This window comes from Bombus pascuorum, chromosome 10 (assembly GCF_905332965.1).
Source record: "Bombus pascuorum chromosome 10, iyBomPasc1.1, whole genome shotgun sequence".
Taxonomy (NCBI): domain Eukaryota; kingdom Metazoa; phylum Arthropoda; class Insecta; order Hymenoptera; family Apidae; genus Bombus; species Bombus pascuorum.
Window position 1 is genome coordinate 13,464,769 of NC_083497.1, and position 21,664 is coordinate 13,486,432.

At 41.7% G+C, this 21,664-nt stretch overlaps 2 protein-coding genes across 3 annotated transcripts in view; one reads left to right on the plus strand and one right to left on the minus strand.

The window, feature by feature from the left end:
- The window catches only part of LOC132911217 (mucin-4-like), a 51,321-nt gene extending 31,031 nt beyond the window's left edge, over nt 1-20,290 (plus strand). Inside the window, exons 3-11 of one of the 2 annotated variants that reach the window (XM_060967668.1) lie at nt 4,521-4,597; nt 8,074-11,161; nt 11,576-11,783; nt 12,127-12,216; nt 15,339-15,506; nt 16,572-16,814; nt 18,191-18,457; nt 18,727-19,041; nt 19,262-20,290. In XM_060967668.1, the coding sequence (XP_060823651.1) occupies nt 4,552-4,597; nt 8,074-11,161; nt 11,576-11,783; nt 12,127-12,216; nt 15,339-15,506; nt 16,572-16,814; nt 18,191-18,457; nt 18,727-19,041; nt 19,262-19,315 (4,479 nt within the window). In that variant the 5' untranslated portion in view covers nt 4,521-4,551 and the 3' untranslated portion in view covers nt 19,316-20,290. Of the gene's footprint in view, nt 1-4,520; nt 4,598-8,073; nt 11,162-11,575; nt 11,784-12,102; nt 12,217-15,338; nt 15,507-16,571; nt 16,815-18,190; nt 18,458-18,726; nt 19,042-19,261 lie in introns of both variants that reach the window. The other variant, XM_060967667.1, reaches the window with a different exon arrangement.
- The window catches only part of LOC132911091 (optineurin-like), a 428,401-nt gene that overhangs the window by 77,501 nt on the left and 329,236 nt on the right, over nt 1-21,664 (minus strand). The gene's annotated exons all lie outside the window — the stretch shown is intronic.

Here is a 21,664-nt window from a genome sequence, read left to right on the forward strand (position 1 = left end):
TACTATTTGTTAAATTTTCTATTACCAACTGTTGAAGTGATCGTCACTTCTGAGAAAACTCTACATCTGGTCTTCGGTTTCTCAACCGGCTAAGGTCTTCGAAAGCGCATAGACAAAAGAATGCGTCGAGGAAAGACCATAAGCGGTACATGTCCGACGTTGGTTTCGGCAGTTGTTTCAGTCTCAGGGTAACGTTGCTAGCGAGAGGATCTGGATCGGCTTACATAGTACCACATATTTTGTAATTTACTATTCACAATATATATACTTTCAATACCTTGCAGTTTGCCCACGCATTTCTTTAATTCCATCCACTGAATCACCTTAACACCAACCAATTGCTATCCACGCTAAAGAACAAATCTATTAAAAATTAACAATTCACGTTTGACTAGGTTCTTACGGAACGACCGAAAATTTAGTAAGACGGTAGCGCAAATAGAGTGTCTAGGTCGAAGGAGAAACGGCTTTCGTGTTTACGAACTGGTGCACGGTTTCAAGGGTTTATGACACGTCCATCGTTACCGAGGGTGCAAACGCCAAGACCAGCCCAACCGTTCGTATAGTACCGAGAAACGCTGACACTCTGCGACCATAAAGCCATTTCTAGGCCCTGACATCTGGTTCGAACAGTCTTCTGTAAAGTATTGATTAACGTTTTCCTCGAAAATAGCCTAGTTTGGCGTCCGTGTCATAAATCCTATGATCTCGATAACTAACCTTATCTATCACGATTCAGCGGAATCTCGTGTCAGGTGCAAACTACGGGTGTAAAATATCGAGAAAATATCAAAGTACTATACCTATATTTGAAGAAACGACATTTTGCAATTTGATATGTGTATGCGTAGTCGTATTTGATGGGATATTTATTTGCGACAAAATAGTCCATAGCCTCAAGTAGCTAACCATCGAATATAATTAAATCTTCAGACTGACATCATTTTTTCTTTTAAATTCACGGTGTCCTTATTGTTGGTCGACGTGGCATGGCTGAATTCACGAATTCTTAATTAGTAACGATCTCGTGTGTGGGAGGACAGATACGGGTCGGCGAGGGCAAAGAAACTGGATTGTTCGTGTATAGTACACGTCCACGTGTGTGCCGCTTCATTCACGTACGGTAGTATGCATGTGTCTTGCAATGCCAATTAACCGTACTTCAGGCAGGCGTTTTTCATGCGACGCTACAGAAACGAAGCTGGAAATTTACGTTTACGTAGTCTTATCGCATATATCGTTCGCTTGTAATCGAAAAATTTTGCTTAATATTTGCAGTATACCGCATCCCAACGGAAATATGAGAAAGTCATTGAGCATAAAAGTCTTAGGGCTAAAGGTAGGAAAATAATGAGGGAAAAAACGAAGGAAAGTCAAAATGACCGCGTTGAGAATTAAAACAAGCTCCGGTGTTGAGACGAGTACGTAGCGTCAAGTGCTAGAACGAACTAGGAAGAAAAAGAAAGTCAAGACTTATGACGCGAACGGTCTGGCTGCCTTCGAAACATACGGCGAATAAATAAAATCAAACGTAGGAAGCGGACAATTTTCACGACGTTTCTCCGAATGATTCCGCATTTCCTGCCTAATCAGCGTCGCTTCGAAACTTCACCTCCGTCCGAGCTACCACGAAATATTCTCAGATCTGCTGCAATTCAATCTCTAACCCATTAACGTTGCCAAGTATAAGCCTTTAACAAAAATTTCTTTTACCAAGGTTTATGCGTCGGAATGTAAAGTCGAAATCGGGCGGAAACTCATCGCACGATCGCCAGATGTTTCTATAAAACATTCCAGCTGGTTCTTCAACTGTATATAGATTAAAACCAGCGAGGTGAATCGTGTCGCGAACCAGGTCACACGTATCCGCGTTCCTTCTCTTTTTCCTCCCACATTTCGCTCGAGTTTTATCTTCAAAGAGACAATAGATCCCCGAAGTTGTACGAACATTCTCGTCCCCGAGGTATGTCTCTAAGCTATAACTATAACTGTCATTTTACTTATCTTGTTTCATAGAAAAGATACCGAGGCAAAGGAATAGCGCGGATTTCTTTGCACGCAAGGTGATGCGATTATCGCAGGACGATCAGGCAGGGACTTCGTTTTCGAGGAAATCGACTTTGAATATTTGACAAGTATACCGAAATTTTGTCAATCTCGTTTTAAACTACGTTTGAAAATAAGTCGACATTTTTTCGTAAAATGCTTCGTTATCGGGAAAAATCAATTTAAAAGGTTCGTAATTAAACTATAGGTTTCTTTTTTTTTTATTTTATTTTGGTTATTTTACAATTTGTCCTTATGGACATTTGGTAAAGTGTTATATCTTGTTGGTGAAGAAAAAAAATAAAAATAAAAAAATAAATATAGCATGTGGGCGGCTACCCCCAGCGGGGTGCCAGCTTCGTTTTTTTTTTTTCTAAGTTATATCTTTCATGAATTAAACTATAGGTGAGCGTTTCTTCTTACCTAGCCGGCATCTAGCCAACTTGAAGTATACTTGACAAATTTTCAAACCGGACTTTTTCAGAAACGCGAAGCGTCGTAGAAAAATTGTATTCCACATTTTCGACTTATTTTTGTAGGTGAAATCAATCGCTACCCGGTTGTATTACGATTACCGCCTCACCATGTGCAGCGCTTAAAAATGAATCTTTGCAAACGCAAATGCAGTAGGAGCGTCAGAAACGATAGCGTGTAAGTAGAAAGTGACGGCGTGATCAGACCGGAGCTGCCGCACGCGCCGTCGGTAGGAGGGTCTGGCGATCATTTGGTCAATGACAATGAGTGGCAGTGACACGGACACGACGATTTGTAAATCGATAGTCGGAGGGACATGGGATTTGTGTAACGAATACAACGACGTCTGGTTATTCTAATTTCGACGTCAAATTACAGAAGGTTCGACTATAGAAGCTTTGGAACTTCGATGAACGAGACACGGTCGATGCGAAACACGAGATAGAAGTTCCGCTCGAATTTTACTTCCGACATTGCGTTCCACTGCAACTATTCTCTTTTTTTTTTGCCCGACGATTTTCATGGAAATCGTGACGAAAATTTGCATCGCTGCTGATTTTGGGTCTGTCAGATTTTATTTCACGCTTTATCTCACGAATCGGTCTTATCGATCGTTACCGAACGCTCTGGAACATGCATTCGCTAGTCATTCGCACGAATCTTTTTGCTCCTATAGAACGTTTAGAATTCAATTTGTTGCAGTAAGCATTCTGCGAGATTGAAATCGCGCCACTTTTGCCGGAAACCACAGAGCTACCAGTACGAGAAACCACAAAGCGTTCATCTTCGTTACCATTGATTGGATAGTCATCAACGAAACTATAAACTGCGAGGCATTTTGAGCAGAAGCGAACGGAGAATTTAATCGTTCTTCGCGATACAGGGTGCGCCGTTAGAATCCGGACAAAAGAAGTTTTGTGCAGAAAGTTGTTTATTTAAGTCAATACACAAAAACACATGAAAATGTTGTTATATCTCATTTAAAGGGTCCTTGCTGAGAACTTTTATTCTATGTAACCACCCTCTGCCTCTATGACCTGCTCTATTCTTGCTCTAAAGCGCGAGCACGCTGACTTCAACTGGTCGCGTTTAATTGTCGCGAATTCTGACTCGATAGCAGCTCGTAGGGAGTTGACGTTGGGGTGCCTGCATTTATTAGTTTGTCTCTCGATAACGCCCCACACGTAATAGTCCAATGGGTTTAGGTCGGGACTGTTAGGAGGCCAGAAATCTTTCGACCAAAACATGTCCACATTGTCAGAGAGCCAATTTTGAACAAGATGACTTGTGTGAGCAGGTGCGCCATCTTGTTGAAATAAATACGGCCTTCCAGAAGCCGTAATTTCCATCCACGGCTTTATTACTGTCTTCAGGACCTCCAAATAAACCTCCTTTGTGATTCTTTCGCCTTTTTGGAAGAAGTGCGGAGGCATGACGTCGCCCTCACTTGAGACAACGCTCAAAACGTGAACACTTGCTGGAAATTTGGTTTCTCGAACCACTCTGAGGCTGCGTATCTCTTAGCAATGTCGTATACCGTCGATCTTGGGTAGCTAAAGAATTTTATAATTTCGACCGGCGTTCTCCCGGCGCGAAGACTTTCTATAATCGCCGCTCTTCTATCGTATTCCGGGTTTTGCTTAACGAGTTCTGTCATTTTGAGGTTATAGAAGACTTATTGACATATTTAACTAACTTCAGAGTCAATCAGCACAAACATCTGAATTCTAATATGGTGGGAACTACAAATTGAATTCTGTCCGAATTCTAACGGCGCACCCTGTATAATGTTTCCACTTGGATTGTTTCCTATCATTAAGTAACATTCAGTAAAATTTCAATGTAGGATTTTAAACGCTTCTCGGCTTTTTACTCGACGCGTTATCGAAAATGAGTATGTAACGGGTAGCACGCTATCCTCTAATTGCTAGGATAAATAATACAGAAGGTAAAACGTCGTTTGCGAGTAGGTGTAAATCGAACTGTAATTTTCGTTGCAGATTCCGCGAGGAGGTCTAACGAACGGTGGAGATGACTGGAAGAAGAAGAGTGCCACTCGTGTTAAGAGTATGCACAGGTAAGGATACGTAACAAAGCCGAATCGATCGGTCGATTTGCGCAATTCATTAACCGGTAAACGCATAACGTGTACTTTTATTACGTACTTTTCCCATTACCTGCCATTTTAATATCTTTGGTATAAGTTGTACGCTACGTTTGTCGATAGTTCTGATACTAAAAGTCATCGACACGCTGCACAAGATCTAATTCGTGTGGAGTGCGATAGAATATACGCGAACAGAAACGTACACATACGACACAGGTAATTTATCTGTATTACCAATTTGAGATTGTTATTTCTATGCGATCGAACCACAGCTAAGCACGTACGCGTTCTATCCGAAACGATTCTCCTGCAATATCAAGATTTCATTAACCTCGGTGATTTTTCTTAATCTAGCGCTTTCTACGGAGCTCCGCGAGAGCGTATCTGTCACGATTGAGAAATAAATAGTCGCGCAGCAAGGATTTCGTCATAACTTTCACGCGCGCGTAACTGCACGATCCGTGTTTCCGTTGGACCGAGAATCGAATCGCTCGAATGCATCCTGTTGCATCGCGTAAAGGCTGGCAAACGAGGGCGACTGCACGAACCACGCTGCTCGGCCATCAAGTACTGTTAGAATCGCCATGCCGTGCCGGACTGCAGGCTGAAACCGTAACACTTGCCTTGACAATACGAATTTACCGTTGCTCTCGAACCAAGCCACGTCGTTCAACTTTCCTCCAGGTCCCCGGTGAGTTCGTTTCGCGTTCCCAAAGATCGAAACTATAAGCAATTTTTGAAAACGTGGCTGGCTATCGATAGGAAATTATACGTACGTATAAGGGAAAGTTACAGGAAAGTAATCGCAGATTAATAAGTTGATCGCGGGATCGACGTGAAAAAGAAATAATGGTGTCGAAATCGAAAGTCTCCTATATCCGTTCATTGTGTACAAATCGAAATCGAAAGTTTCCTTTCGGTGTTTCCATCCGAATCCGTATTATTACCGGATGATCCGTTCCAAACTGATGACTCCGCGAAGAATGCAAAACGAGAATCGAATCAGTTAAAGAATTAGAAAGCGCGTGGTTCGATGCTTGCGTTAGAACGATTTTTGGACCGTTTCAAAGAACGTTCACTGACAAAGGCAACCTTTCTAATTTCCAAATATTCTAATTTCTAATTGCCAAAAGCGATTTAATCCAATCGAGAGACAAACAATTCACCGGTGTTGCGCGTATAATTGGAATATAATTATCTCTGCGCGAGTAACCTTTAATTTATTTTACTTTATTCCGTCTCATTGCTTGTAAATCGCGAGTTTCCAAAGCATCGAACTAGCCAACTACCGTAGAATATGCCTCAACATTTTCTAATTTCATTGCTATTTCACACTTCATTCGTTATTCGCTCCTCCGTTGGAAGCGAGTTTCAAGCTGGAATTCGCAGAAGCGATAGAATTACTTCTACTGGATCGTCTTGGTGAAAGAGATGCTGAAAGAACGCCATCGAACACGATTGAAACCCGCGACAGAAACCTCGTAATCGTACCCGCCCATGTACACATTTTCACGTAACCTGTCCACATCGGTAGAGATCAGGTGCGCATACTTAAATCTTCTGCATAATCCCGTGGTCTGTTTAACATTCAGAGGCACGCGAACATACACACCGCGTTGCATACACATTTTTCCATCCGTCGTAGCGTAGAATGCGCGGCAAACTACATCATAGAGGTTCATGAATCGTTTCTCGATGGCTGGCTGAGCAATTCCCGGCCAACCGGTTTTTAGATCCATTAAGAGCTTCGTCCACGCTCTCCACGGTCATTTTTATTTCAACTCACTGTGAGAACCAGTCACCGTTGTCAATATCCATCGCTCGGCTCGGCGTTTGCACGTGTTCATCGCTGATACGTCGATCGTCCGCGACACTGTTCACGGTTCACCGATTCAACAATCAGCCCCTCGTTTACTGGATTCAAGATAAAGTAGCGATTAACCCTTAACGGTCGATAATTTCATAGCAATTAACTCGACGTATACTTAACTAGAATTATCGGCCGTAGAATCCAGTCGCTCTTGAAACCAACTCGTGTCTTCGTTTATAGCTCTCTTTAAAAAATAATTTATCCGTTAAACGTTTGACTGCGTGGAATCTACAATTTATGTTTTTTCCAGCAATTTTCCAAATGTTCGTAAAAGTAAGGTAATAGGAACATCGCGAATAACTCTGAATAAGTCAAAAATACACATTCTCATTCTGTTCCTAATATTGTTATTAAAACATCTGGTCTTTATCGTAACAAACGGTATTTCGTTTAAGAAAGAAGATAATATAATCACGTATAATGTTGGCGTAAACTTCGATATACCTCGCAGAGAACCACTTAGCAGAGAAACACGTTTCATTGAAGAATACTTAACAACGTTACTAATCGCTTAAATATATCTGCTGCGAAGATTTAAGACAGTTTAAGCGAAGGTTTACACGAAATATACGCGCAAGCTCTTATCTTCCAGTTCCATTCAGTTTGTTATTATTTTACTGTAATTCCTGTTTATCCCGTTTAATTCAACTACAGCAACCATAAGCGTGATTGTAATCACAGTCACACATATGCGTACTTGTACACTGCAGCACGCTACTAGTTTGATTTACGTAATTGCCGCAGATAACACGAATATGAAAATCAAATACCACTGGCATTGGTTCATAACAAAATAGTCCGGTTTACACGAATATTTATCGCCATAAACGACACAGTGACGGAATATTTGATCTGGTGTAATTCTTTCTTTATTTAGATAATATTTCGTTTGTAACCTCGATACCTAACGCTGTCTAAATCAAAACAAAATAGTCCGGTTTACACGAATATTTATCGCCATAAACGATACAGTGACGGAATATTTGATCTGGTGTAATTCTTTCTTTATTTTGATATTATTTCGTTTGTAACCTCGATACCTAACGCTGTCTAAATCAAAACAAAATAGTCCGGTTTACACGAATATTTATCGCCATAAACGACACAGTGACGGAATATTTGATCTGGTGTAATTCTTCCTTTATTTTGATATTATTTCGTTTGTAACCTCGATACCTAACGCTGTCTAAATCAAAACAAAATAGTCCGGTATACACGAATATTTATCGCCATAAAAGATACAGTGGCGGAATATTTGATCTGGTGTAATTCTTCCTTTATTTTGATATTATTTCGTTTGTAACCTCGATACCTAACGCTGTCTAAATCAAAACAAAATAGTCCGGTTTACACGAATATTTATCGCCATAAACGATACAGTGACGGAATATTTGATCTGGTGTAATTCTTTCTTTATTTTGATATTATTTCGTTTGTAACCTCGATACCTAACGCTGTCTAAATCAATGGCTTCGATTTTAAAACGCGATCTACATATTTTACAGTTACAAACATTCTCGACGATTTCCAAACAATTTAAAACTGATCGTCCGGTATTAACCGATGTGTGTTTCAGGTGTTCTGCTGCTACTCTTCAGCACGGTCGCCGTGGACGCGACGAAAGACCCACCGTCGAGTTCGGAGAAGCTGCTCACCCCCGACGTATCGGAAACATCGATATTCGAACAGAACAAGACGATCTTAAATAAAATACCATCGAGGGACGAGTCAGAGTTTCTCTTAGCGGAGACGAAAAACGAAGCCGTCGGTCCGTACAACTCGACTAAAAGAGGTTTCGAAACGGTAGACGATAAGCTCGTAAAAGATGCCAAAACGGTGGACAAGGAGAAAGTGGCAATGCCGATCGACGAGGATACCGAGTTGCAAGGAATCAGGTCGCGCGATCAAGTCGACAAATTATCGACCGTAGATTCAGCCAACGGCGGATCCAAGCTCGAGGAAATCGTCTATGGAACTTCTGGGAAGAGTTCTAGCACGAAAACGATATCCGAGCACGCTTACAGGCTATCCAGAACCAACGGTTTGACCACGGTGACCGCGAAACCAGCGCTAGAGGAATCAAAAGTCGACGAGACGAAGAACAAAACCGGGCTCGTTGAACGCTCCAACGATACCTCGAGGCAGGAACCAAGAGAAACTAAGAAATCCTCGGAAGATGGCTTGGAGCTGAAAGAGGAACGCGTGACAGACACGAAGGAAGAAGCGGCGAGTTCCTCGAAAGAGGCGAGCACGGATTCCGGGCTAAAATCAGAAACGTTTAACCCTGAGAACGAGTCAGCTCCGGAAAAAGTTCGTTTCCTCGAAGAGATTCAGCAGAGGAAGAAAAAGGCGGAGGGTCCGGTGAAGAACTCGGAAGTTCCGGACTTGAAGGAGGCCGACGAGAGAAAAGAGGAGGACGTGTCCGTCTCGTTGATCAATGACACGTACGTCAACTACAGCCACCGTTCGAAAATCTCGACGGAGAAGAGCGTGGAGACCGACTCGGTTGACAAATGGACGCCTCTCGAAAACGCGACAAATTTTATCACCGAGGAGATTCCGGTGACTCACGAGTCGCGGCATCCGAAGGAGGAAGTGGAGGTCGTCGGGAACGTGACTCAGCCCGTGATCCAGCGGTTTATCGATCGACAATCCCAAAACTCGACGTCAAAGGACGCCGGCCTTGCCGACGAATTAAATCGAACGTCGAATCGGCACGAGGACTTTTTGCGCGATTCTGCGAACGCTAACGAGACCAGTCGCGAGAAACAGCAGGAAATAGAGGGAAAAAATCAGGAGAAATTGGCGCGGCTTACCACCGAAAGGACGAACGAAGAATCTTCCAGGGTTCAAGGAATTTCCAGTCCGGTTCCCAGAGGAAGAACTATAGCGTTCGAATCTGCAAGCTCGAAGAGAACGATCGTCGCGAAGAAGAACATCACTGACAGGTTCGCGGACCAGAAACCCTATCCTTACACGAAATCGCCTAAAGAGTCGCTTCGTAACGCCAGTAACCAGCCGGACGTCACCACGGAAGAAGCTTCTGCTTTGGAGAACACGATCGGCAAGGGACAGTCGGAAGAAAAGTTCGTCGTAACCGAAGGTTCGGACGTGTTGGAGAATAGCATCCAGCAGTTTAAGCCGAACTATTACGAGAAAGTAAGCAACGAATCATCGACCATCTCGAGCACGGAGGTACGCCCGTCCGTTCAAGTAACGACCGTGCCTCTGGTTAGATTAGAGGAAACTAGACCGACGAATCAGACCGTGGTCGAGAAATCAAGCGAACAGAAGGGCATCGACGAGAGCGAAGAAAAATCGACGAGCGCGGGAAATGACGTTTCTCGGTGGGCTGAGAGCCGCGAGACCTCTGGGATGGGGAACGTCGATGTGACTGGAAACGGGATAACGGAAGTCAGCGTGAAGCCCGAGAGTGGCGATAAACGGACCTACGAAGCCTCCTTGCAGGAGATTACGGTTCGGACAACGCCCACACCTTTAACAACGGAACCCGTTGAACCGCAAACGGACCTCGGAATGCTCTCGAACGCGGACGTGCAGACGAACGTAGCTGGTTCTCTGCTGATACGATCCACGCTCAACGCCACCGAGCTCTCCACCGAGTATCCACTGATCAAAGGGAATTTTTCTGACGAGAGGTTGCCGATATTCCCCACTTCACCCACGGACACGAGCACCGTCAAAGTAGCAACGGACAGTGTCACCGTCATGCCCACGACCACCATCGAGGAAACTTCCGTAGGGAACGTCACCGAACCACCCACTAGCGTCTCTGACGCTAACGGAACCAACGAAATCCCTTCCGGTGTAAGTGGCACTCTCAGCCCCGAGGAAACTTTCGTTCCCACCACTACCAGCGTCGAGTTCGAGTTCGTTGGCCTGTCCGACTCCACCACTTTTCCCTGGCGGAACGTTACCGAGGAACCACCCAAGGGACGCGATTTACCAAACGAAACTTCCGTCGTGCCCACGGTTAAGGATTTACTCGCAAAAAATACGCCCAACGAAAGCACCACGACAGCGAGCAACGAATCGACCACGGAGAATATATCGTCGATCAGCGAGACCGAAATTCCTGCAACGAGTAATCCAATGACGGATCGGACGATCGTTCCTACGTCGATACCGAGCCAAACGATACAGTCCAAGGACGAGTTTACGACTCGGCCGAGTTTCGTCGACGAGGAAACTGACAGCAGCTCGACCAGCCTGGACGAAGTTGAGAAAACGATAGACGTGACGGATTCTTGGAGCACCACGAGCGAAGAGAATGTCGCGACGACCACGATTAGAACGGAACAGACGATTTCAAAGGATTCCAAGGATTCCTATTTCATGGCGAACGTTACCGAGTCCCCCTTGGAATTCACGTCGATACCGAACGTTTACACGACAGATGCCACGCGAGTGGCTACTTCCAGCCCCTTTGTCCCGATCGGTCTCGAGCCAAGAACCCCGGTTTCGAGTAGCACGAGCCCGGCAACCGCTTCCGACATACCGTCGGTCACGGCGCACGACGCGACGGTGTTACCCGACCAGGAGGAGATCACGTCGCTAGTTCGAATCGACGTGGAAGGCACCTTGTCCGACGTGTGCCCACAAATGGACAATTTGAGGCACACCCTGGCGAACATTTTGAACAAGTGAGTGTTGCAATCTTTTCCTCGCTATTTATTCGATAAGGAAAGAACTCTTCCACACTGTCGAATAAATTTGTCAATTTTTTTATCATCGCAAGGAAAAATTACGCACGAAATTGTCACGAAGCAACGAATCGAGTGCACGTGGAGTAAATAAATTTGTCGAATAGGGAAACTCGGAGCTTAGAAAGCACCTGACCTAGTCAATTTTCATCGGTATCTCGATATAGAGTAAATTTATTTATAAAGAAACTCGCAGTATCGTGGGTCTAAAGTAAATCTCACGATAACCAGCGGCACGTAGCCGAGAGTTTCCGGAACCGTGCGTTGCTTTGAGGTTAATACACGTTATAATTTCCTCTCGACGTCGCTGGTATATGTTTAACGTTTAACAGATAGTATCTTCGTCGTCTCCAGTTACAGGCCGGTATCCGACAAACAAATCATTTTCCATCAAAATCCGTGTCAGGAGCCACCGAATACTACGCCATCGTCATCCGACAAGCCCATGATGACAATCTTGATTTACGTCGTCGACGAAGCTGGCAAGTTCGACAGCACTATGACGAAAATGTTGCCCAGTTCGTACGAGAATTCGCGGGACCACGTCAAGTTCCCGATTACCGTGAGTTTATCGTCATTCGTAGCCATAAGAGATCTGTCGATAAAATTTTACAATGTGTCTTTGCATATATCTGTCGTTGATAATTTATATAGAGTCAAAATCTTAATATTTTCTTACAAAAACGATTCCGAGCCTTGTGATTTTATACTTGAACGCCGTAATTTTATTTCTACTCGTATAAATACAGATAATACTTGTCTTCTTGGTCGAAAGTGAACAAAATTTGAGTTCAGTGTCGAGCATCACATTGTAGATAATTAACCCATATCCATAATACAATTTAGTTAACGTGTTCCGCCGATTGACCCACTCTTTTCAGATACAGAGATTTCTTCTGGTACAGGAAAAGGGTCCAGATTCCGGAAACGCGATAGCGGTCGTCGTGGTCTCCTCGGTTGCCTTGATTTGCCTGGTTCTTCTCACCGGTCTTCTGGTAACGATTTCTTTTATTAATTAAAATTTTTTACTTTCGTCGAAGATGAATAATACACACTCTGCTTTTCATTTGAATATTCGATAATATATTCGAATTCTATGGAGATATTCACGCCTTGTCGATCACGATACGGCCAAATCTCCTTTGTTTCTAAAATTTTTTCTAATTCGAGATAATTAACGATAATTAACGAACAAGTAGCTTTTTTCATTTTGCTTGTTAAACACTCTCGTGCTGTACGATCTGCCGTCACTTTCGGACGGATGAATATCCTGTTCGCCGAAAACCGAGTCATTCCTTTCAAATCACGTCGAATCGATGATTATCTCGTCGATACGTTCGCGAGTCAAAGAACGCGAAACTATGTTATCATTCGTCGCACGCTTATCACCGCTGGCACCACTCGCACGAAAAAGTATGATTCAAGAAAAGAGACTAATGAAACGAGATTCCCAGTTACGCAGGTCAGCAAAGATCTATACTCTCTGAAAAAGGCCTCCTCGTGCTTGCATTAAGCTCATTTCGCATCGTGTTACGTATTCATCCGTCCATACTTGTGATTTACTTCCAGTGTACGTAACATCTAATGATAAATACATGTGCGTGTGAGTGTTTGTATTTCTACGTCCGTGTTCGTCCCGCTTTTTCACGCAAAGATACAGCGTTTTTTTTTAATTGTTTACAAAGGGTTTCTACACGTTGAAACACGTTGCTACGCGTACATCGATGACTAGCTTTCATGGAAACGTGTCGCAATGTACGTAGATTTGTATCGGCTAATTGGCATCAAAATTAATTCGCATCGGCGCAGAAATCACGATATCGAATAGAATTTGTTGGGAAATAAATTTCCTCGATAAATCAGTTTCTCTCGATTAATCACCTTTTCACACGTTTTTCTCTAGTCTTTGATCTTTTACTTTTTATAATTCCCCTGTTAATGATAATAATACCGCGGTCGGAAAAATCAGATACTTTGAAACACGTGTTTCGACGTTGGTATCGATGCGAATTTCGCGAATCTTAAACGTCGATGCGTCCGCTGCAACACGTTTCAAGTTTGAACGTCTAGACCGGACTGGACGACTACTGATACGCGAAGTTTGTTAGAGATCTTTGCGATCGAAGAGAGAGATATATTCCTTTCTACAGCGAATTAGATTTTTGGATCATCTACCAGTCAGTGGCATCGTTATTAGTATTAGAATTATCTGTACGAAAGATGGAATCACGACTTTGAGATAAATTGAAATAAATCATTTTTCGCAATGTAATTATCGGGAAAGTAAAAATACGAAAAGCAACGAGAGCGTAACGAAGATGAGGATAATTTATCTTGTCTTGGAAAATAAGGGTAACTGTGCTACTTTCGTTAATATTACAAGAAAATTGCATATCAATCTAACTCTGCCACTGATCGGTTACGATGTAACGATCGCTCAAGATCAAAGGAAGGGGAAAGAAATCGCGAAAACGCGTTTCAATTTCGTATTTAAAAGACTTGCTTCCGGTCGAGCGTGAAATTCTTCATAAAAAAAAAAAAAAAGAAAAATGGACAAAATCATTTGCGGTTCCAACCGCGAGAAAAACACGATGCACCTCGTCGCTTGTTCGCTACGAAAGACACGATGCTCGTCCTTGAATCGGCTATTAGACCGAGCAACCATCACCGCTTCATTGGTTTTCGCCTCGTGTATTTCATTCACGCGTGTTTCGATGTCGAAACCGATCGTCGGAGCGTGTTTCGACAGAAGAAACACACAGCTTGCAGCACGATGTTTCAAGATTGTTTGCTTCTCACGTAAAGAACAATGCGAATTAACATTAGAAAGGTCCACCGAGGAATCGGCAAATATTATTTCTCAGTTTTCTATCTTCTGTGTCTCGTTCAAAGTAAGGATAATTTAAAACAGCGGATCGTTCTTCTCGATGATTGTTTTTAAGATACGACAGGAGTATAGTTAAGTCTAATGTTAAGACGAAGCATGATCCTTGCTGATATCGGAGAACCTTGAAATTACGAAGCTAGCGACAATCGTCACTGCAACGAAAACGAGTTCTACCGAGATTTGTTAATAAACGGAGATATTTCTTTCTTGCACTTTCTACGAATTTTCCTGGAAATTGTTTCGACGATATTCGTTCATTTTTTTTATTTTTTTATTTTTATTTTGGTTTTTTTACAATTTGTCCTGAAGGATATTTGGTAAAGTGTTATATCTTATTGGCGAGAAAAAAAATAAAATAAAAATAAATATATCATGTGGGTGGCTGCCCCCAGCGGGGTGCCAGCTTCGTTTTTTCCAAGTTATATCTTTTATGTCGTTCAAAGTTTTTTTTTTTATTTTATTTTGGTTTTTTACAATTTGTCCTGAAGAACATTTGGTAAAGTGTTATATCTTATTGGTGAAAAAAAATAAAAATAAATATAGCATGTGGGTGGCTACCCCCAGCGGGGTGCCAGCTTCGTTTTTTCCAAGTTATATCTTTTATGTCGTTCAAAGTTTTTTTTTTATTTTATTTTGGTTTTTTACAATTTGTCCTGAAAGACATTTGGTAAAGTGTTATATCTTATTGGTGTGAAAAAAAATAAAATAAAAATAAATATATCATGTGGGTGGCTGCCCCCAGCGGGGTGCCAGCTTCGTTTTTTCCAAGTTATATCTTTTATGTCGTTCAAAGTTTTTTTTTTTTATTTTATTTTGGTTTTTTACAATTTGTCCTGAAGGACATTTGGTAAAGTGTTGTATCTTATTGGTGAGAAAAAAATAAAATAAAAATAAATATAGCATGTGGGTGGCTACCCCCAGCGGGGTGCCAGCTTCGTTTTTTCTAAGTTATATCTTTTATGTCGTTCAAAGTGAACGTAATATTCGTTGGTAGAGAGCAATGACTACCGTAAACTCGGTAACCGCGAGCTTACAATTGAAGAATAAAAGTTTTCATATTCTAACGCTAGAAACTTGCGAGAAATTTCGAGTGCATTTTGTACTGTCGCTAGAATCACCTTCTTTCGAACGCTTTGTTCCACGAGTGGTTAGTTTGCAAAATGATAGAATCGTGTTTCTCAGGGAAGTTTAGAGACCAGATGTGTTAATTCGGTGGAAAATTATTTGCAGTTTATCATGAGGAAGAGGCAAACGAGATTTAACTATGGCGAACGATGTCGTCCCGTGTCTTTAGACGCTTACAGTCTTGACAGTGTTTCCGCTTACAACAGCGTCAGACGCAAAGGTGTGACGAGATCTTCGAAAAGAAGCTATGGGAATCCAACTTTCGAGGATTCGGTAAGTTCCATTTTTTTTTTCTTTTTTTTTTTTACGACTTTTCGTTAAGGAGAAGAACGTATTTCCTAAGAAATAAAGTACGCATTGCAGGAAACGGCAAACGGATAAAAATATCAATGCGAATGGTTCCGTTTAAAACGTTTTGTTTTCCTTCCCAATGGTACAATTACTTACCCACGCCAAAGTGGTAAAAAACGAACTGGTTTGTTTTCTTACAACTCAACTTTCTATTAGGTAGATCAAGCAGAACGAAGACAGGCTTATGCTCGTGTCGTAACTCGAAATGTAGGACAGGAACAAATCGAGAATATTTTACTCGCGCGTGCTTCTTCCGCCACTTTTTCGTTAAAAAAACTTCCGGATAAATGAAATTTCATCGTTTAAAATCTTCAAAACGAAATAGTTTATCCAACCAAAATGGTTTGATCATCTAATCTCGTACACACAAATCTAGTCTTACACACAAAAGCATTTTGCTTTCTAACGTGTCCTAGTCGAACGTGTCTTTCTTTCTTTGTAGTATACGTTTAACACGTTCTTGTAAATAGAAATTAACTCTCCAGGTATCACGTACAAAATTGTCTCTCCGTAGTACTTTCCCACCGCATTATCATAAAATAACGTAGCATTATTTTAGACGTTGCAATTAGAAGACCCCTGTAAGGGAAAAACAATGCACTGTATGTTATCCCAGATAATCTTTGACACACGTTTAAACCTTTCGAAGGATAAAAGTCTGCGTAGTAGCGTTGTAAGAAATAAAATAAGTATCGTGAAGCATTTAACGTTAATCGAGTTGAAGGGAGAGCGTCGAGGATGTAACGTCTCTTAAATCGTTAGTCGCTGATTACTAAATTTTCTTCTGCATATTCATCTTTAAATGGGATGAAACGATTAAACCAACGAAGGAAATTAATTTCGCTGGAATTGACGAGGAGATGGGGGATGAAAACGAATGGTAGTTAGAACATGCGAAAGTTGGGACGAAACTCCGCTCGACTCGGTTAACGTAGCAGTAAAATACAGGAAAATCATGTTTCTACAAAACGCGTGTCCTCGTTGCAGAGCGCCATTCCGTCTCATCCGTTGAACTTCGCGGCCCTTTCATCCTTCTGTAACGACGTTAACGCGATCAACGAGGAATTCTCCGGTATTCCACAAGTTTCAGCGAAGATAGACGAATTGCCTGCTGGGGCGGAAGTGAAGAACAGATACGCGAATGTGATACCGCTTCCGGAGACCAGAGTGCTCCTACAAAAAATCAACAACGATCCTCTTACGGAGTACATCAACGCCAGTTACGTTCGGGTAAGCTGTCTTAACTCGGTTCCGATATTACTTTGACTCCCAAGTAGATTTTAATGTTTACGATCGAAAGAAACCAATTGCCGACGAAATTCTATGCTACATGGAATTCTATGGTACTATTGCACAGGTGAGAAGGAAATAATGTAATCTCGTTTCGTTCTACTCTTACGTTTCATTGGAGCGAGTACTTCGCGCGCCCGATTCATTCATTCTTGTTCTAGCGGACAAATCATCCGCGTGATCTCGGAAAATCAGCTTAATAAAAACACTTGGTTGCGTATCTCGAGCGATCTGATCGTACGCGAGTAAGGGTTAAAGCAGCGTTTTGTCTGCGTGAGAAAAAGGATGTTGCATAATGCATTACAAAGAACACGAATGACTATTGCGTAAGCTCAAAGCACGGCAATACGCGGAAGCAGGACGAACGTCAACACCTGTTTCCATCGAACTACTAGAGCATTTAAATAAATGCACTGTACCAACAAAAGCGATGGTTAATCGTTGCTGCGAGAATAAGTAGGCGATTTTTCTAAATGTAATATTGCTAATTAAATCAATTAGTCCACTGGTTCTTGAAACATAGAATGAAAACACAATGAGATTTCATATTGCCAGACACACGTACGTACATACATACGTGTGTTGTCCGCGCTCTTGCCTATGATTATTTCACCTATTCCTCTTTGTGTTGCTTATTTATCATTTTCCAGAAGTTAGTACTGTTACATAACAGTACAGACACCGTGTTCATCGGCTATTCCAACGTTTCACATTCAAACGGCCGATTTCCATTTATAAGCGACTTAAAATCTCATCGTCGACTCGACATCCTATCCCATAACGTCCCGTTCAAAGACCGTTTACGGTCCTCCGAGAAATAACAAGCAGTTCGTTAGAATTGCTTTAACCAACGGATGCAGACGGTCCAACATTTTCAACGTTTCCACTTTGCGCGTGTTGCAATTACACAGCATGCTGCCATTGACGCACATTGAACGTACCGAGGGCAACGTTCTCGGACTTGCAATTAGCGCCGGACTGTTCCTTCCACATCGATAATATCGATCGATATCGTATCCTAGGCGCAACGCAATTATCGCGCCCGTTAATTGATTCTAACTGCGATCGATTCGGCTCGAAATAAGCGAATTCTATCCCAGAACTAATTTCAAACTAACGTTGATCAACATCTCGCTAATTAATCCCAATCCTATGTAATTATTCCGCGTTACAGTTACGAGTTTCCTTCTTAGACGAACGACGCTAAAGTAGACACGAAACGAGAAAAATCGAGTCGGATATAAACATTATAATTTTTACGTCAGCCAGCAGAGCATAACTGTTCGTTGTAACCGAGTCTCGAAAATGATTTTCAGGGACCGAAGAACGCAACGAAATATTACGTCGCTTGCCAAGCACCGATGGAGTCGACCGTTACCGACTTCTGGAGAATGATCTGGGAGCAACAGTGCAAAGTGATCATCATGCTGACCGATCTCGTGGAGAACGGGGTGGAAAAGTGCACCGAGTACATCCCACCCTCCGAAGTTACCGACTGTCGCCGGCTATACGGTGACTTCCAAGTTACTCTGAAAAAGAGAGAAACCAAAGAGAAATATGCCATTTCCACGCTTCATTTAAACGTAAGGAACGTCAAAGACTGTTACGAACTTACACAATGGTTCCCTATGTTCTTCTCCTTTTCATTTCCTTTTTACACGATTTATGTTTTGGTCGTTGACGGTTCTTAAATGTAACACTTTGCAGCAATTCCTCGCTCAACCAATTCTAACGTAGTGTACGCACTCGTCGATCGGTGGATCCGTCGTTGTCGCGTAGTCGACCATTTAGAGATGCAACTGCTACGAGTAAAAGTTAGAGGCGAAGCTAATACGAAACGTGACTTTTACAGAATTTGGAGAAGAACACGTTCCGAGAAGTGTATCATATTTGGTATCTGTGGCCGGTGAACGGTGTGCAGTCGGACGGTGCCGGGTTAATAGCTGTGCTTCTCGAGGCGAGGGCACTCCAAAGAGGTGGCCCTGGACCCATTGTGGTCCACTGTAGTCCTGGCACTGGACGTACGGGAACGTTAATAGCTCTTGACCTAGGAATTAGACAATATGAGATTACGAGGACTGTGGACGTGCCAAGGGTCGTTTACACTATCAGACGGGATCGTGCTGGAGCTGTCAAGACGAAAGAACAATACGCTTTCATTTACAAGGTAATTTGCTTTTTAATCTCCCTTGCCTGTACTTTGCTTACTCCGAGAAAATGCGTTGTTTCGTGTATCTGGTCGCGTATATAGGACCATAAAGATACTCGATTTACGTACGATTCGTTTGTTTAATGAAATATATTTAAAAACGAATTATCTGTCAAGATTATTCTGTATTGTTCGGAGGAGGTATTTTGTCAGATAAATACGAATTTTACTTTTTCAGGCATTAAATTTGTACGCGACCAAACTTGCCGGCGGTGTGCTGGAATCTACGTGAACCGCTCGAGATTTCGAGGAAACGTCTGTTCAGGCGTCGAGTCTAAGTCGTAGCAGAGAACTGCTTTATCCGTGAACGATAAACATCACCGAAGACGAGAAGAAACCGCGAGATTGTACGACGTACGATATGCCAGTTTTACCTGGACAGGAAGCTAATGAAAATCGAACGAAGAAAGTTAACTTGTGATACGTGGACCATAGCGACGGTCGTATTTCGCTCGAGACCTTTGTTTCGTCCTCTCGATGTCCGACAATCTCGCCAAGAAAATTCAAAGCGTTTCTTACCATCCGTTCGTCTACCTCTCTCGACCTACCTATCGGTATTTCTTACGAGAACGTTGCCATCAAATATTAAGTTATCAAACAGATCTACGTCGATTTGTAATGAAATTTTACATGGTAATTCGTCCACGTATGAAAGCAGAAATTTTTAAACTGTGCAAAGAATAATAGAACTTAATTGCAAGTAGGAAATTCTTAATTCTTATCGTCGTATCGTGGACGAGCCGTAACAATTTTATTGGCTTACTTAATTTAAGTCGAAAAATTAAATAACTTAATGGAAACGAGACGCGAAGTAACGAGCGACGATCCAACGCTACCAGTCGAGTATTATCAAAGTCGATATTTTATTCTAAATACGTCGTGACTGAGAAGAGGAGACAAATTGGATGGTAACGTGTTCAAGCGAAGAACGAAGAGGCGGAAATTAATTTGTGATATCCGGACCATCCGTCAACGGTATTCAACTTTGTATTTCTTAGGCCTATTCAATTTCGTAAAGCTTTTTTTACCGTAGATTTCGTCTCTGTTTGTCAATATTTTAATATACATATGTATATATATTACACGTATTGCGTACATATATTTATAAATAAGATGACGGTTAGGTATAGTCGAATATTTAACGTCGATGCGTCATACTCCGTAGTCAATAGCGTTATCCCGGAATATGGCAATCACGGAAGGATTATTTCTTACGATAAAATATTTCGTAACCGACATTTTACGACCAAACGAGAATAAAAAAGGCAAAAAGCGAGAGATACCTTTCTCGGAGAATTCTGTGTGTGTATTTAGTGTCGTCTTAAAGATGTAAAAAGAAATATATGTATGTATACAAAATATGTTAATTATTCTTTAGTATTGCAATCGTTCACGACGTTACATTTGTAAGAATCCAGAGAGATCGCACGATCGACTTCTTTTTTCTCTCTTCTTTTCCCAGCTATAGATATATGTATACATAATATATATATATATATATATATATATATATATATATATATATATATATATATATATATTACCGTATTATTGTTGTTATTGTTATTGTTGTTGTTGTCATTGTACAGATACTTTGATTCGTAGCAGGTTGCTCTCTATAATTGTACATAGAAACCAACCCGAATAATACACGGAGAGATTAATTGTACCGTTAGATTCCGTTAGATTTTTCGTTCGTTTCGTACGCGGAAGTGTCGTGAATTCTCGTCGAATTATACGAGCGTGTTCGTGGTCGCACGCCATTTTTCTCAGAGACTTCGAACACGTTTCAGGAGCGCATCGAATTGTCCCATAAATTTTGTCGGTTTCGTTAAACCCCGTTAACGTTAGCTTCTGTGAACCATCAGGCATTTTTGTTTCAGCATTTGAAAACAATCAGACGATGCGACGAACGTAAACAATCGTATTAATGATTCATTTCGACCGGTTATTTTTGACCGACCATCTTTCTCTGAGTGTGCCTTAAGAAATAGGTTCTTCCGTCGAGGATCAATTTACTTTCGCGAAACACGCGAATTATATATTTTCTGTCGTCCCGTGTATCTTTTAAACCAATTTGTATGACAATTATACATGTAGAGGAGTAACTGCGGCTTTCGTTGAAATTAAATGTTTCGTCTTTTACTTGTATAGAATATGTTCTAACGTCAGCGAACTGTTAACCAAAATAATAATTTATTTCCATTCTACTTCTCCGATTTTTAATATTAATATTATGTAAATGTAGGCAATGTACCGTTTGTTATGTCTACCATCTCTCTAAACGTAAAGGCTAATAAACTTGTAAAACGATCAAATAATTTCAAGATCAAATCAAAGAGAATCAAAACCAGATGTCTATACTGGCTTTTCATTCGTTACAAATCATCGCCAGACGATTGTTAAATCGACAAAATTTTTGGTATAATGCTATCAGTGTCACGAACCGTATGAAAGATAATTGTATACTAAAATCGTCCCCCTACTCCCTCAACCGATAGTCGAGATCGACCGACTTTGCCAACTTGTATGAAACGTCATAGAACGTAAAGAACTGGAACGAAGAGCTGAAATTAAGCTG